Source organism: Hemitrygon akajei, chromosome 4 (assembly GCF_048418815.1).
Source record: "Hemitrygon akajei chromosome 4, sHemAka1.3, whole genome shotgun sequence".
NCBI lineage: Eukaryota > Metazoa > Chordata > Chondrichthyes > Myliobatiformes > Dasyatidae > Hemitrygon > Hemitrygon akajei.
Genome location: NC_133127.1, coordinates 169563866 through 169581365, shown reverse-complemented (window position 1 = coordinate 169581365; position 17500 = coordinate 169563866). Strand labels below are relative to the sequence as shown.

Genomic DNA, 17500 nt, shown 5'->3' with positions numbered 1-17500 from the left:
GTTCAGGGCTTTGAAGCCCACTTTCCTAAATATTATTTAATGTTGTGTAACAACATGAAATTGAACAACTGTTATTAAGGTCGAATATTGAGTTAGCATAAAAGAAACGATGGCAGATTCGGTGATGTGCAGGCACAAACACATATGAGTTTCCCAAACAGATGGAGTGATTAGTTCTGAGGTCGTGGCCCCAGGTTCTGAAAATCCTTGAGGGAACAAGCAACTGACAAGGAAAGAGACTACATATAACAACTAGTATGTACTCAAGCCTTTGAAAACAAGCATTCATTGTTACCACTAAGGACAGGAATCTAAATTACTTAAATTGAACAATAACTCCATCTAACCTAGAGCTTTTACCATCAGTAATGGGAAAAAGAAAACAGAACACGGTTTCAAAAGCAAATGACATGGAAGTCATCTAACTGTCAGCTTAAAATGTAAGCCTCCAGTGTTGGGTGAAGCAGTGAATTTTTGTTTGCCAATTAGTTTTGACTTTTCCGATGACTGTACAAAATTTCCTCAGTTGTTAGATTGTAAATAAGAGGTTCTGTTTTCATAAAATTATTAAGACAGCTTAGCATTAATACAGCGCCTTTCAAAATCTCTGGATGCTCCAAAGTGCTCCATAGCCAGTTATGTGATTTCTGAAATTAAAGAAATGCACCAAACTATTTGCACATAACAAGTTCCTATACAGTAATGTTGGCTGAATAATCTGATTTTTAAAATGAAAAGTAAATCTCAAAGATGACAACAAAATCCTTGAAACTCTGGAAATCTGCTTATCATTATTCCCAGATATCCATAGAGAATTATAAGCTGTGAGTTAAATGATAATAATTATTTTTATTATATAATTATTTCCAGTTATCAATTGATCTTCCTAACTTGAATTGGAAAAAGTTCACAGAGTCTAATAAAATTCGTCAATTATGTAATGTGATTCCTGGCCAGTCTATAGCAGATAGCAGCAGTGGAGCTAGCAAGTAATTTCTTTATGTAATTTCACTAAAGCTGGTTTCAAATTTGGGGCCAAGGACTGACATGGAATAAAGACAGGAGATACACAAACCACCAGACAAACCAACAAAAGTTGAACGTACTAAAATGACTATCACCTCTGAAGGTTGCATTGAGGTTTTTTTGATGAAGATATATAGAAAAGGGAATGGTAGAAGGTAAAGCAAGATGGAGACATATTGGACATCATTGCAATACGCACACTGGATTAATTTAATCAAAAATAATCTGCTTTCACACTCTACACTGATAGGCAGATAGAGGAATCCAACTTAATGAATTCCACTAAATTTCCTTTTGAGACCAGTGAAGCTAGATTGAGAAGGAAAAAAAATGGCACAGACATTAAACAATTAGTTTTCTTTTGTTGTGAGACATAGAAAACTTCCTAGGAATAGTATTGAACATCAATGTTGAATATGAAGCAGAGGATGGGGAATTTTGAAATTCTCAAACTAAGGTGGCTGTAGATGATCAATTATGATGTATATTTAAGGCAGAGATGGGAGCTTTGTGTTGGGATAAAATATCATCTAACAATTTACTGAATGGCAGAGCCTGCACAGATGGGCCGAGTGGCTTGTTCCTGGTTCTTTTTCTTAGCTTCTTATGCTTATGGTTGCAGCAGAATGTGGTATTGGAACATTATATAAGCTGTTCTCAAGAAGGCAATTGAGGCTGATTTTACATGCACATGTCTAGCAATCTTATTAACAGCAGCAGCTTTGGCAAAGTTACCAAAAAGCACTCTTACCTATCCCTTGTAGCTGAAAAGGGAACCACTAATAACGAGAAAGATCATGAAGATGTTTAAAAAGTTAAAAAGTTATAAGATCTTTATCTTTTTGTTGGAGGAGCTGGGGGGGGGGGGGTGGGAGGCATGAGTCAAACAGCATCTGAAGGTGGAAAGGAATTGTTTAGGGTTGAAAGTCAGTATGGATGCACTGGCCTAAAACATTGGCAATTCCTTCCCCCCACAGACGCTGCTTGACCCACTGAGTTCCTCCAGCAGTTTGTTTATTGCTGCAGATTTCAGCATCTGCCATCTCTTGTGCCTCAAGCTTTTCAGATTTTGGCCCTAAATTGAAGCTGTTTGATCCTACAAGGGTTTTAAAATAAACTCTGGTTCAAATGGAATGGGAGTTGTGTTTTCTTTCATTGTTTCATTTAATTGCTGGTAGATCAAATAAAATAGTGAAAGATAATCAACAGAGGGCAGGACATTCCACTGGGATGAAAGAAAAATGTCCCTGTTTTCAGCATTCTGAACTGCCTGCTATCCCTTATCTGCAGTGAGAAGTGACAGCAGGTGAAAAGTTTCCTTATCAGGAGCACACATCAAAGTGGAAAGTCCTTGATTCAAGAGTTTGTTTGAAAATCTGTCTTCACACAATTGCAAACAAAGAATGGACATAATTTATTTCCATATATTTATCTGAAGCTGGGTGTCTTTAAAAGGGCACCCCGTCAGACTTTTGGCGCTTGCTGTTGATAATGATGAGGCTGTTGTGGCTACCAGTGTTTAAGGCATGCGCTCATCTTACACATGGGAGAATAGAGAGCGAGGAAGATAAATCTCTCTTTCAAAAGTATATCTTTTGTACTTGGACTTTTCAAACCCTGGAACTAGTAACAATGAATCTTCTGCTATGAGAATGTTTTGTCTCTCTATTTCAAACTTGCAGTTAATATGTATATCAACTATTTGATATACATATATGGTGGCATCCGTCGGTCTCGAGAGACCATGGATCTGCGCCTGGAGTTTCCAGGGTGCAGGCCTGGGCAGGGTTGTATGGGAGTTGCCCAAGCTGCAAGCCTTCCCCTCTCCATGCCACCGATGTTGTCCAAGGGAAGGGCACTAGGACCCATGCAGCTTGGCACCGGTGACGTTGCAGAGCAATGTGTTGTTAAGTGCCTTGCTCAAGGACACAAACACGCTGCCTCAGCTGAGGCTCGAACCAGTGACCTTCAGGTTACTAGTCCGATGCCTTGCCCACTAGGCCACGCGCCAACACTATATATATATACTTACTGTAATTGATTACTTATTTATTTTTTCTATTTTATCATGCATTGGATTGTACTGCTGCTGCTAAGTAATTTCCTGACATATGCCGCTGATAATAAACCCGATTCTGACTCTGATTCCATGAAGGCACCATTGCTTGGTCTTTTTCTGAGTGAGATATAGAGTATTTGAAGCTCAAGACCTCAAACCTGACAAGAAACCTCAAAGTCTGCTGGGTAGAAGTGCATACTGACGGTTTGCAACAAGGCTTGGCATGGGCAATTCCAATGCAAGCACCTACTCAGCAATCTGTATCAGAGGTATAACTTCCCCACCATCGAGGTCATCAACAAGAGCCAATGTCACAGGATGGCACCAGCCACCATTAGGGATCCCCACCCTCCAGGCCACGCTCCCTTCTCAATGCTGTTTCACGTCAGAAATTCAGCAGCCTGAAGAGTCAGGGTTCAAAGAATCTTCTTTCCTCACAACTGACCTAATTTTCACATCTTTATTTATTTAGAGATACAGCATAGTAATAGGTCCTCCTGGCCCAACGAGTCCGTGGCGTCCAATTACACCCACCTGACTATCCTGCATGTCCCGGACTGTGGGAGGGAACTAGACCATCCACAGGAAACCCACGCTGTCACGGGGAGAATGTCCAAACTCCTTACAGACAGCAGCAGTAGGCCTCAGCTTCTTTACTGATTAAAAATCTTCCCTTTTCATATTGAATAGATACTCAAGAATTCCAACCCCAAAGTTTTCTGAGGCAAGGAATTTCAAAGATGCACAAGCTTTGAGGGAAGAAATTTTTCCTAATTTCAGTCTAAAACAGGTAACTTCTTATTCTGTTGCTATGCTTATGAGAAATACTTGCTTTGTCAAACCCCCTAATAATTGTACATATTTCAATAAAATTACCTCTTTTTCTTTTAAATTCTATGAGTCCTGAGAAGACACTTTCAACCTTTGCCCTAAGATAACGGAATTGATTCTTCTTGGCTTTCACCCTGTTTAAATGATGACACCACATTGGCAGTTTTCCAATCCTTTTGTATTTTTACAAACTATTAGGCTTTTTGGAAGATTGCAATCAATGACTCACTACATCTGTAGCCACTTTTTCTTAGGATTCTAGGATGCAAGCTGTATCATTGATCATACTATGTTGGAATACACCCTCCAGCTTGAGAAGAACATTGAATATATCATTATTACAGTGGAGTAAAGGGAATTACAGAGGCATGAGAGTGGAGCTGGCCAAAGTAGATTGGAAGGGGATACTAACAGCAATGATAGCTTAACAGCAATAGCTGGAGTTTGAGGGAATTTAGGAAGGCACAGGAAAGATACATTCCAAAGATGAATTAGTATTCTAAAGGGAGGATTAGACAACCACGGCTGACAAAGGAAGTCAAAGACAACAGAAAAGCAAAAGAGAGGGCATATAATTTTGCAAAAATCAGTGGGAATGAAGAAGATTGGAAAGCCTTTAAAAAACAATGGAAGTCAACTAAAACAACCATAAAGAGAGAAATATGAAGATAGTCTAGCCAATAATATGAAAGAGGATACAAAAAGTTTTATTTTAGATAAAGAGTAAAAGAGAGATGAGACTGGAAATCGGCTAACTGGAAGATGATGCTGAAGGGGTAGAACTGGGGGGACAAAGAAATGGCAGATGAACTTAATAAGTATTTTGTGCTTGTCTTCACTGTGGGAAAAAACAAACAGAATTCCAGAAATGTGAGAGTGTCGGAGGCAGAAGTGAGTGCTGTTGCTATTAATAAGGAGAAGGCGCTTGGGAAGCTGAAAAGCCTGAAGGCAGCTAAGTTGCTGGACCAGATGGACTCCAGGGTTCGGAAAGAGGTAGCTGAGGAGATTGTGGAGGCAGCAACAATGATCTTTAAGAATCAGTTAGATTCTGGAATGGTTTCTGAGGACTGAAAAATTGCAAATTTCATTCCACACTTTAAGGGAGGCAGAAGAAAGGAAATTATAGGCCATTTAGCCTGACTTCAGTGGTTGGAAAGATGTTGGAGTCCATTATTAAGGATGAAGTTTTGGGGTACTTGGAGGCATGTGATAAAATAGCCCAAAGTCAGCGTGGTTTTTAAAGGGAAAATCTTGCTTGACAAATCAGTTGGAATTCTTTGAGGAAATAACAGGCTGGATAGACAAAAAAAATGTTGTTTATTTGGACTTTCAGAGGCCTTTGACGAGATACTGCACATGAGGCTGCTTAACAAGATAAGAGTCCATGTTATTACAGGAAAGGTACTAGCCTGGTTAGAAGATTGGCTGACTGGATGGAGGCAATGAGTGGGAATAAACGGGGCCTTTCCTAGTTGGCTGCTGGTCACTACTGGAGTGCCACAAGTATCAGTGTTGGGACAGCTTACTTTCTTGTTGTACGTCAATGATTTTGATGAATGAGCAGACTCAATGGGCCGAATAGCCTAATCCTGTCCTATGTCCTATGATCTTATTGTAAATGCTCTTGAGAGGTTATCAATCCGGGTCCCTCCTGAATTGATAACCTGAGTAACTGCTTCAAGGATGTCCTTAAAAACACCTTGAAAATGGCATCTTCTGACTGGTTCTTGGGAATTGCTGGCTCATGACTGCCCAAAGTGGAGAAGGAGATTTTGGGAAGGTGTTGAGAACCTCAATCCAAGGACAGAAGTTGACTGAAGCCCAACGTAAATGAATTTGGCCTATTTCTCCCTAAACCACTCCCATCCATGCATCTGTCCAAACGTCTTTAAAACTTTGTATCTGCCTATAGCAATTCCTCTAGTAGCTTGTTTCATATACCCAGCTCCCATTGTGTGGAAAACTTGCCCTCAGATCCCCTTTAACTCTTTCCCCTCTCATCATCACCCTATGCCATCTAGTTTCTGACTCCCTGGGAAATAGACCGTGGGTATCTATGTCCCTCATGATTTTATAAACCTCAGTGGTTCACTTTTCAGCCTGCTTTGCTCCAGAGAACACAATCCCAGCCTCTTCAATCACTCTTTACAACACAAACATCCAAAATAGGCAACATCCTTGTTAATTTTTTTGTGTATCTGCTCCAGTTTCATAACATCTCTCCTGTAGTTTGGCTATTGAACTGCACACAGTATGTCCAAATCATCAAAAGGTACAATTATCTCATCGCCTATACTCAGTGCCTTGGTTGAAGGTAAAGTTACGGTACGCCTCTTCACCACTTGTCTACCTGTGTCCCCACTTCACAGAACTATATTCTTACAGAATATCCAAAGGTCTTGCTGTTAAATGATTTTCCCAGGGCCCTGCCATTTACTGTGTATTCCCTGGCATGGTCTCTCTCCCCAAAGCGCATGACGTTATCTAAGGAATTCTTTGAAAATGAGATTGACTTAGTTTTGTAGGTTCTGAAATAACTGATAAGTAACATTAATCTGAGCCAGGTCACCATGTATGGCTGAATGGATGGTAAAACATAAGGTTAAACTGAAACATTTTATTTTCCAAAACTATTGTTTTCATATGCTTTCTCATTCTAGTCCTGATTACTCTCTCTCTTGCTCACCCTCATCTCTGACTGTCAATAAACAAGCATCTTATACTCTAGGGCCCAAGTCCCATCAACGTGTTAGGAACAGTTTCTTCCCGTCTGCCATTAGACATTTAAACAGTCCATAAACCAAGCAACATTACCTTGCTATACCTCTTTTGGACTACTTACTTGTTTTTCTTTTATTATTGTAACTTACAGTAATTTGCTATCCCTGCACTATACTGCTGCTACAAAACAACATATTTCATAACTTATGTCAGTGATAGTAAACCTGATTCTGATACCGCTTATGCAACAGAAAATATTCCAGCATTCGTACAAAATCATTGGATACCAAAACTAACTGACTCACACAACTACAACGCAGGTCTGCAGATGCTGGAAATCCGAAGCAACACACACAACGCATCCAAAGCAACTCAGCGGGTCAGGCAGCATCTATGGAAATGAGTAAACAGCTGGCATTTCGGGCCGAGACCCTCCATCAGGACCTGAAGAAGGGCCTTGACCCGAAACGTCGACTGTTTACTCATTTCCATAGATGCTGAGTTCCAGCATTTTGTCAGTGTTGACTCACCCAGCATTTTTTTGAAATGAGTTTGAATGGGACATCCTTTATACTGATGAGTACAGGTTGTACATTAATAATGAACAAGGCCGCATCTGGGTCCCATGGAACCATGGGCGTGAAATTTAGAAAAAACTGTACTACAATTAGAGAACCTCTTATCTGTGCTCAATTATTGTACTTCTATGTTTAGAAAACATTAGCAGTAAATATAAAAGAAAGAATCCACTTGATAAGCAGTTATATTGCTAAACTGGGAAAACTGTCCGTACCTGTCCATCAGTGCCAATAGTGCCTCCGCAGTCTGTGAGAAGCTCAGACATATCATAGAAACTCTCAAACTGCCAGAGACAGGCTTCGAGGTTGAGGTTTCGGTAAAATCTGAGCGTGGAAGGCCCACGCAGAGAGGGGCTGTACTGGTACGGGGAGGTCTCTCCAATCACCTCTGGGTTTTTAGTGGAGTCTGACAAAAAGCCATAATGAGTCTTTACTTCATTGTAGTCTAAGAGGTTAGAACACTTGTGGTTTCCGACACGGGTCCCATCGGGGCTGAGGGTGAGCTCGAAGTTAGAGAGCTGACGTGTGGAGATAACAGGAAGCATACCTGAGACAAAAACAGAACATCTGGTAAGTTTTATTAAACCAAAGGCCATCATTTGCTTCAACTCTCTTGCTGCATCTGGAAGAGGATAAGGGCTCAAAACTGAAATATACGTTACACAAGATGCATCTGGTTATTTTGATTTTGGTGAAATAATGGAGATTCATGTATTTAGTTAACTTGTAAGTAAATACTCCAAGTACTATTGACAACCCAGTTTACTGCTGCTACAAACACGAGAAAATCTGCAGATGCTGGAAATCCAAGCAACATGCACAAAATACTGGCAGAACACAGCAGGACAGGACACCTTCTTACTTTAACCTCGTCGTTTGTTGCAGTCCTGATGAAGGGTCTTGGCCTGAACGTTGATTGTTTACTCTTATCTATAGATGCCGTCTGGCATCCCTGAGTTCATCCAGCATTTTGTGTGAGTTATTGCGACTACATGAGCCTTTTAGGAGTCAGGGAAATGATCTTGTTGAGGTGGAAAGGATGGGTTTTCTGTCCCATCAATCTCAGCATTCCTCACTGGGCAAGAGAGGCAGGATGTCCATTCACGGCCAAACAAAGATGTCCTTGCTCCTCCTCATCCTGACTACCAGCCTTCCATCCTCTCTCCAAATGACAGTAAGCCTTTCCCAATCTTTTTGCAAACATAGGATTTGACCCAATATTAGGATTTCTGACCTATCTAGTCCTAAGCTCCGACATCCGGAATTCCCCCTGAAAGCCATCTTTATGCTTCTTTATGCTACACCCTGGAGCTCTGATTTCTGGCCTTGTCTCTGCCATACTGTTGATCAATATTTCCCATGGTACCACAGTTCTCTGGAAGCAGCTCTAGAAGTGCTTGGCTTTGGCCCCGATGCCTCAGGTCCCCCTCCACAAGCTGAAGCATCCACCTGGGTCACACTATTCTGCTTGACATTACCAACCAAAACTGAAATGCCACAGGAACCCGACCAGTCGAGTAGCATTTGTGGAAAGAGAAACAGGTCAAATTCTCCTTCAGAATTGAAATAAATAACTGAGCAACCTCTCACTTTCCTTCAGTTCTGATGAAGGTCTTTGATATAAACCATTAACGTGTTTCTCTTTCCATAGGTGCTGCTTGACTGACTCAGTTCTTCCATTACTTCTGATTTTCTTTTTGTTTCAGATTCCAGCATCTGTAGTTTTGTTTCCCACCACACTGCCAGCCTTGCTATGGCGTTCAGCTGTACCTTCAGCATTAGGTGCCATTAGGGCAAGAATGACACTCCTTAGAAACCTTTTGGATCCTGTCCTTATCTTTCTGTAAATCCCCACAACATTGAAAGTGTTTGGGAAACTACAACTTAAGCTTATGCAAAGAATAGGGTGATGCAATGCCCTTTACACTTATGCATTAAGATTTCTTTTATAGAAATGGTTCCATTGTAATAATGGATGCCTTAGCCATACAGTCTTACTTAACACTGTGGACATAACACCTAAACTTTTCCCCAATATTGGAGAAGTGACCAGACAATGGCAGCAACAAAAAGTTGAAGTGGGGAACTGGCGACTTGTTCATTTATTTTAAAGACCAGTTAAGTGAAATCTATAGGCAGAAAATTAAGAAAATTCTGCAGAACTTGTAACGGAATTCATATAGAAAACAGTAGAGCTCAACACAGCAACTCCATGAAGTACTCCTTACCATCGATGTGTGGCATTGTTACAGTCAATTTGATAAGGTTCGGATGGTCTGAATCTTCAGTTCCTGTGTAACGCAACTTAGCAGAGAATGGTTCAGCACCAACTGCTCCTTGCACTCTAGGCTGGCACAGACCTGATAGCAAAGGAATTACACATTACTAGTTGGTAATCAAAGTTGATTCTCTTGTCCGCACACTTTTGCTTGGCTCCTTAAAAGCACCTTTATGTGGACATGCAAATTATTATTCACATTTAAGGTGCTATACTAGTTATTTCGGCACACAGGTAGAAAATCATCTTTTGGTTGCTATTACTATAAAAGGACAAGTAGGTAGTATCTTTATATGAAATTCAACTTCAATAAGGTCAATGTTACACTTAACAAGTGATTAACAATGAATTTTCACTTCATAATTTCTAATATTTATAATGTTGGAAGTTAACAAAAAGTATTCCACACTACAAATTAATCTTGTAGTAGCTTTGAACAACTATAGTTACTACAATTAATCATAATACAGTCATTCATGCCAAACTAATAATCTTGTAATGGCTTTGAAGAATTACATTTACTACAAGTAGAGTACCCCTCATCTGACATGCTTGGGGCTGGAAATGTTTTGGAATTTTGGATATTCTTGGATTTTGGAATATATAATGAGATAGCTTGGGATAACCATAATTTCCACCTCTGAATATATGTATTACCAGTAAGCAGTTTTTGTCTTACACTCAACAGTAAAAAGTATTACACACCATTAATATAATGAAAATATAATGTGTGCAGGGTAACAGAAACAGCATCAGGAGAATACCTGAACTGGCTGTTGAACAACAGCAGGCTTTCGATATCCATCTGAGGTATTGTGTTTTGATTAAAAGATTACAATACACTGTATTTGTATTTTATTTTTTTTTAGGTTTTATGTAAGATATAAAAAACAATAAGCTTTGTAGACTTGTTCTGGTGTTAGATTTTCATCAGCGATGCTTTAAAATTTTAATGACGTTATGTAAGGCATGAAAACAACCAGCAGGTTTGGTGCTAGGTTTTTGTAATCAGCAGACACTTTAAAAAGTTAATGCTGTGCCTTTTCTTAAATTTCTGCAACCAGCCTGCTGAATATTCACAATTACCTTCAGTTTCAGTTTATCATGACAGATTTTTGCTTGTTTCATGATCGACATACCGTTAAGTGGCATATGGTCACTCTGATGCTAACAATACACAATTGAGTTCTTCATTTTTCACTTTATGCAGTGTTTTTCTATTTTTCATTAACTTCTCTTCATTACGTATGTGAGGTCCCTTCTCATAAGTGTTTATGGAGTGCAGAGACCCACACATCATCTGGGAACCTTCTTAGCATCTTGTGGAATTTTCCATTTGTGACGTCATGTCACTGCTCAAAAAATTTGAATTTCAGAGGTATTGGATTTTGGAATTTTGGACAAGAGGTACTCAACCTGTATAATTAATCTCAATGTCTATTCATTCATACAATCTACAAGCATCTGCTCATTGACATCACACTGCGGGTCCTCACGAGCTCAAAAATGACTGTCACAATCTCAGGATTAAGTTGATGTTAAAATTTGAAGGATGGCATTTAATTGCCTTTGTTAAACCAAACAGATTAATGATTGTATTAAACAAGCATTTCAACAGATCAAAATGTATTAATCAATGCACAGAAAATAACAAGTTGAATTTAGAAATATTTATTGTAAAATACAGATCTCTTTTATTATCCTGTGAGAACTTGCACCACCTTCTTTGCTGATCATCTTTCAACGTACAATTCAGCATTGTTTGAAGAACCAACAACACACTTTTATGTATTACCTTCCTCAGTGCTGACTGATACGATGGGGCTTATTAACTCGAGCCCTTCATCCCCATTGGAATTAACAGCCCGAGCAGCACACTGCACCCGAGAGCCAGCTTGGAAGTAGATTGAGTCTAGAGTAATCATCTTGGAGGAGGTGAAGAATGTGTTTGAGTCCACTTCTCTCATAGGGCTTGTCACTCCATCTGGACCTGTTGGAGCACTCACCAGCCAACGGTAGCGAGTCAGCGTGTCATTGATGCTCTCACTGCTACATATTGATCCTGTTTTGTCATAATCAGAATACTTCGGATTGCAAGCCTGACAAAAAGAAATGGAATGAAGATAAGTATTTCAAATGCAAGCAATCGATTATTTTACATAAACAACAAAAAAATACTGTTTGATGTTAACCTAAGGGTAAAAAATAAATTGCATATCCTGGAAATCTGAAATAAAAACAGAAAATGCAGGAGACACCTGTTTATGAGGCATCTCTTTATTAAGGGGAAATAAAGTTGTAACCTGTTGAGCTTTCATTAGAACTGTAAAAGGGAGAACATACATGTTTTAAGCTGCAGAGAAGAGGGAAGGGGTGGAGGGAACATGATGAACCACTGATACAAGATATGAATTAGAGATGAATAAAGGTGAGAGAGTGAGAGAGGGAGGGAGGGAGCGGGAGAAAGAGGAAGAAGGAGAGGAAGAGGGAGCGTGAGAGGGAGAGGGAGAGGGAGTGGAAGAGGGAGCATGAGAGGGAGTGGGAGAGGGAGAAGGAGAGGGATTGGGAGAAGGAGTGGGAGACGGAGAGGGAGTAGGAGAGGGAGAGGGAGTGGGAGAGGGAGAGGGAGTGGGAGAGGGTGTGGGAGAGGGAGAAGGAGAGAGGGAGTGTGAGAGGGAGTGGGAGAGGGTGTGGGAGAGGGAGAAGGAGAGAGGGAGTGGGAGAGGGTATGGGAGAGGGAGGAGAGAGGGAGAGGGAGTGGGAGAGGGTGTGGGAGAGGGAGAAGGGGAGAGGGAGTGGGAGAGGGTATGGGAGAGGGAGGAGAGAGGGAGGAGAGGGAGGGGGAGAGGGAGTGGGAGAGGGAGAGGGAGTGGGAGAAGGTGTGGGAGAGTGTGTGGGAGAGTGTGTGGGAGAGTGTGTGGGAGTGTGTGGGAGAGGGAGTGGGAGAGGGAGTGGGAGAAGGAGTGGGAGAGGGAGAGGGAGAGGGAGTGGGAGAGGGAGAAGGAGTGGGAGAGGGAGTGGGAGAAGGAGTGGGAGAAGGAGTGTGAGAGGGAGTGGGAGACAGAGAGGGAGTGGGAGAGGGAGTAGGAGAGGGAGAGGGAAAGGGAGTGGGAGAAGGGTAAAAGGGAGGCACAGTAATGTAGTAGTTTGCACAATGCTTTACAGTACAGGTGACCCGTGTTCAATTCCTGCTGTTGTCTGGTTTTCCTCTGGGTGCTCTGGTTTCCTCCTACAGTCCAAAGACATATCGTTGGCAGGTTAATTGATCATTGTAAATTGCCCTGTGATTAGGCTAGGATTAAATCGGGGGATTGCTGGGTGACATGTCTCGAAGGGCCGGAAAGCCTATTCTGCACTGTATCTCAATAAATAAAAACAGAAATAAACAAAAGCCAACATTGTAACAGTGAGATGCACAACACAGCAGCTACTTCAGTACAACTGTGATTAGTAAGCTTTCACACCAATCCTGTGCCATCTCCACCCGAGTACAGCATTGCCCCGTCCCTTCCCCTCAAAGCTCACTTGTTTCCTCATGTTTCTGTCCTGATGAAAGGTTTTTGATCTGACTCATTAACTGTTTTCCTCTCCACAGATGCTGCCCGATTTTGGTTTTTATTTGGTAAATCATGCTTATACGTTAGTTGGTTGGCAGGCATGGATTTGGGGGCCAATGTCATTCAAATGGAAGCAGGCAGATGGTGGTGAATCTGTGGAAAGGTAATATTCTCTGGATTGCTATCAGTGTCACGTACAAATTGGCACAGGATCAATAAGATTATAGCGTTAAATGTATGGCTCAAAGACTGGCTGGGAGAAGTGGGTTTGAGTTTGTGATATATTGGGGAAGGAGGGTCACCTGAACTATACAGAACAGGGTCCTGGAGAATTGCATTACAAGGGCTATGGATAGGGCTTTAAATAGTTCAACAGATTGGAGAGGTATGGATAAAGTAAAAGGGAAATTCTAGGCGGCTTCTAGAGTAGGTTACATAGTCGGCACAACATTGTGGGCCGAATGGCCTGTAATGTACTGTAGATCGCTATGTTCGATGTTCTATGAAGGAACATACATGAGGAGTTCTTATCTCCAGAATAAGAAAGCAAGACAGAAAATTTAGAAAAGAATTCAATGCCAGGCAACATGGACACATATCTGAGAAGCAGGCAGTGAATACAGGACACAGTTTATGAAACAAGGTAGATGAGCTTAGGTATGATGCTGTGGGCATCGCAGAGTCATAGCTGACAGCTTAACATCCAAGGATACACATCCTATCGAAAAGACAGGCAGGATGGCATTGTTTTGTTGGTAAAAGATTAAATCAAATCCTTAGCAAGAAGAGATAGAGGGTCAGAAGATCCTATGGGTAGTTAAAAAAAAAACTGCAAGGATAAAAAGACCCTGATACGAGTTATATGTAGGCTTCTGAATAGTAACCAGGATGTGGGATATAAATTAGAACAGGAGATGGAAAATTTATATCAGAAAGAGAATGTTATGATGGTCATTGCGGTCTTCAATATGCAGGTAGATTGAGAAAATCAGGTTGGTACTGGATCTCAAGGTAAGGAATTTGTAGAATGCCTGAGATGACCTTTTAGAGCAGCATGAAGTTGAAGTCACTTAGAATAAGGGAATTCCCAGATTGGGTGTTATGCAATGGTCCAGTTTTGATCAGATCTTAATGTAATGAACTGTTGGGAGACAGTGATCATAATATGATATAATTCATGCTACAGTTTGAGAGGAAGAGGTATTGTTATTACAGTTGAAATACAGAGGTATAAGAAGGCAGCTGCCAAAGTTGATTGGAAGGGGACACTAGCAGGAACGATGGCAGAGCAGCAAAGGCTGGCGTTTCAAGGAGGAAGTTGGAAGATGCAAGACCATTTCATCCCAAAGAAGAGGAATCATTCTAAAGAAAGGATACGGCAACTCTGACTGACAAAGGAAGTTAAAGACAGCATAAAAGTAGAGGACATACAATATTGCAAAAATTAGCAGGAAGCTAGAGAATTGAGAAGATTTTAAAAACCAAAAGAAGGCAAATAAAAATGCAATAAGGAAAGAAAAGTACTCAATAATAGAAAAGAGGATACCCAAGTTTTTCTCAGATATATAAAGAATAATAGAGGCAAGAGTAGACGTCAGAGTGCTGGAAAATGATGCTGGGAAAGTAACAGTGGAGATCAAAGAAATGGTGGATGAACTTAACATGTTTTATTTGTCACTGTGGAAGATAACTGCACATAGCAGAATTTCTGGATAGTTGGGGGCAACAGTGAATGTAGTCACTGCTACTTAGGAGAAGGTGCTTGAGAAGGTGAAAGGAGCCTATGGTATTACAAGAAAGGTACTAGCATGTACAGAAGATTGGCTGACTGGCAGAAGGCATGCACAGAGCATTGGCTGATTGGCAGGAGGCAAAGAGTGGGAATAAAGGGGGACTGCTGGTTGGATGTCAGCGACTAATGGTGTTCTACAGGGGTTGGTGTTGGTCTGCTTCTTTTCACGTCATGTGTTAATGATCTGGATGATGGAATTAATAGATTTGTGGCCAAGTTTGCAGACGATTGTTCAGGGGGCAGATAGAGTTGAGGAAACAGGGAGCCTACAAAAGGACTTGGACAGATTAGGAGAATGGATAAAGAAATGGCAGATGTAATACAGTGAAGGAAAGTTCCTTCTTACTTTGTAGAAGAAACAAAGACATAGGGTACTTTCTAATTGGGGATAGAATTCAGAATGCAGAAGTGCAAAGGGATTTTGGAGTCCTAGTGAGGAATTCCATAAAGATTCACTTGCAGGTTAAGTCAGTAGTAAGGAAGACTAATGCAATCTTAGTATTCGTTTAGAAAGGACTAGGATATAAAAACAAGAACGCAATGTCAATGCTTTATAAGGCATTATTCAACTACATTTGAAGTATTGTGAGTAGCTTTGGGATCCATATCTAAGGAAGTGTTTGAGAGGGTCCAGAGAAGGTTTACACGAATGATTAAAAGGATGAGGGGGTTAATGTATGAGGAGTGTTTCATGACTCTCAGCCTGTACTCACTGGAGTTTAGCTGGATGATGTCATTGAAACTTAATGTATATTGTAAGTTCTGGATCGAGTGGATGTGAAGAGGATGTTTCTGGTAGTGGGAGAGTTTAGGGTGTATTTAAGATGGAGATTGATACGTTCTTGATTGGCATGAAGGCTGAGGATCATGGGGAGATAGCGTGACATGACAATGGGATTGAAAAAATATCCACCTTGATGGACTGGTGGAGCAATCTCAATGGGGCAAATTGCTTAATTCTGCTCTTATATCTTATGGTCTTCATTTATTGTTATCTAGTACATAACTTTTATCCCTTCATCCATGTTTTCAAACTCTCAGTGGTCCTTCTGTTTTCCACTCACACTATCTCATCGAAATTACATTCTATTGCTCTGAGGAAGGGTCTTGGCCCAAAACATTGACTGCTTATTCCTTTCCATAGATACTGCCCGACCTGCTGAATCCTCCAAGCAATTTGTAAGTGTTATTCTTATTTACACAATAAAAGCATGATGCATATTTAAGCTATTAATACTGGCAGGACCTTGGAACAGTGATATATTAACATGGTGATACATACTGTAACGCAGACAACAGGATAGCCTGCTGGAGGACTGGGGTTTTCCATTGCTCTGGATGTATCATCATATATTAGCAGTGAGACAACTTGTGGAACAGACGGGAACGTGACATCAGCCATGCTGTGCATCTCCTCGATGTATACTATTGCTTTACTTATCTGCGAAATAACAAAAGAAATGTCACCTGCATTCTCTTGGAAGGAAGCAATATGACTAAGTCAACAGCATTGTTTGATAATATTTACACAGTTACAGGGACACCTCAAATAATGTGTTTCTTATTCATCAGAATGGGCCAACTGATGAAATCATCTATTGCCAATCCTTAAAAAGGTATGACAAAACATCCCAATATCATTCAATGCTTCAGTGCTAGATGGTAATACTATCATTAAACAGAGTCCAGGAAGACCAACTCCAGGGCAAGCAGATGCTGCTCATTTCGCTAAAGTCACCTTCGGTTTTGTCTCATGGCTCCTTTCTAAGATCACCAGCAAGATCAGTAGAAATAGTCTTGCTGCTTAAAGACTATAATTTATTTAGAAGAGCAAGCAGGCATGCCACTTAACTCATTTGATAAAAGTACTCAGGGAGTGAAGGAGAGAAGTAAAAGCTGAAAAAATATTAATTTAATTGCTGTGATATTTAATCTTTTCCCAGTAGTAACCCTATCCTACGGCAGCAGATTATAATTTTCTCTTTACCTTGTTTGATAAAAATGTTAATACTATATTTAAATCTTTTAATAAACCTGCAGCTAATCCAGTTATAATTTTTTCTTTTGTGTTTGTACCTGAGTTTCTGCCACCATGTTCTCATCAGGTTTCAGATGAATGGTGAATGCCTCCCTCATTTCTCTCATTCCATCATAAAGTACTTCAACTTCAACAAAGTGCTGAGTTTCACCTTCTTTAAATTCAATTTCTGAAATAAATCAGAAACAACCAACTTGTTCAAGAAAGGAGACAATATTATTCAAGCTTGGCAAGACATTTTTCTCAACAATGTTGAGAGACAAAAATCTTCTTTAGGCAACACGAGTGAATCTGCAGATGCTGGAAATAAATAAAAACACACAATGCTGGTTATAGGAGGTCACTACCTCCTCCCATAGATGCTGTCTGGCCTGCTGAGTTCTGCCAGCATTTTGTGTTTTTTAAATTCTTCTTTAGTCTTTTGAGTTACATACTTGGAATAACAACTGGCAGAGTAGAATTGAAAAAGTCACCACAAGTAATTGTAGGAGCAGAGACAAGGATGACTGGGGACAATGAGAGATTTAAAAATAAGAATGATATTTTAATTGAGGATGTTCCTCTAATTGGTGATGATAAGGCCATGTCCAATTCATATCAGGTCAAGTTCACCCAACACC

At 40.5% G+C, this 17500-nt stretch overlaps 1 protein-coding gene across 1 annotated transcript in view; it reads right to left on the bottom strand.

Moving 5' to 3' along the window:
- The window catches only part of LOC140726923 (FRAS1-related extracellular matrix protein 2-like), a 212443-nt gene that overhangs the window by 24568 nt on the left and 170375 nt on the right, over positions 1 to 17500 (bottom strand). Inside the window, exons 12-16 of the mRNA XM_073043928.1 lie at positions 16919 to 17049; positions 16125 to 16283; positions 11289 to 11592; positions 9444 to 9575; positions 7431 to 7762 (exon numbers count right to left, since the gene is read on the bottom strand). Of these exons, the coding sequence (XP_072900029.1) occupies positions 7431 to 7762; positions 9444 to 9575; positions 11289 to 11592; positions 16125 to 16283; positions 16919 to 17049 (1058 nt within the window). The remainder of the gene's footprint in view (positions 1 to 7430; positions 7763 to 9443; positions 9576 to 11288; positions 11593 to 16124; positions 16284 to 16918; positions 17050 to 17500) is intronic.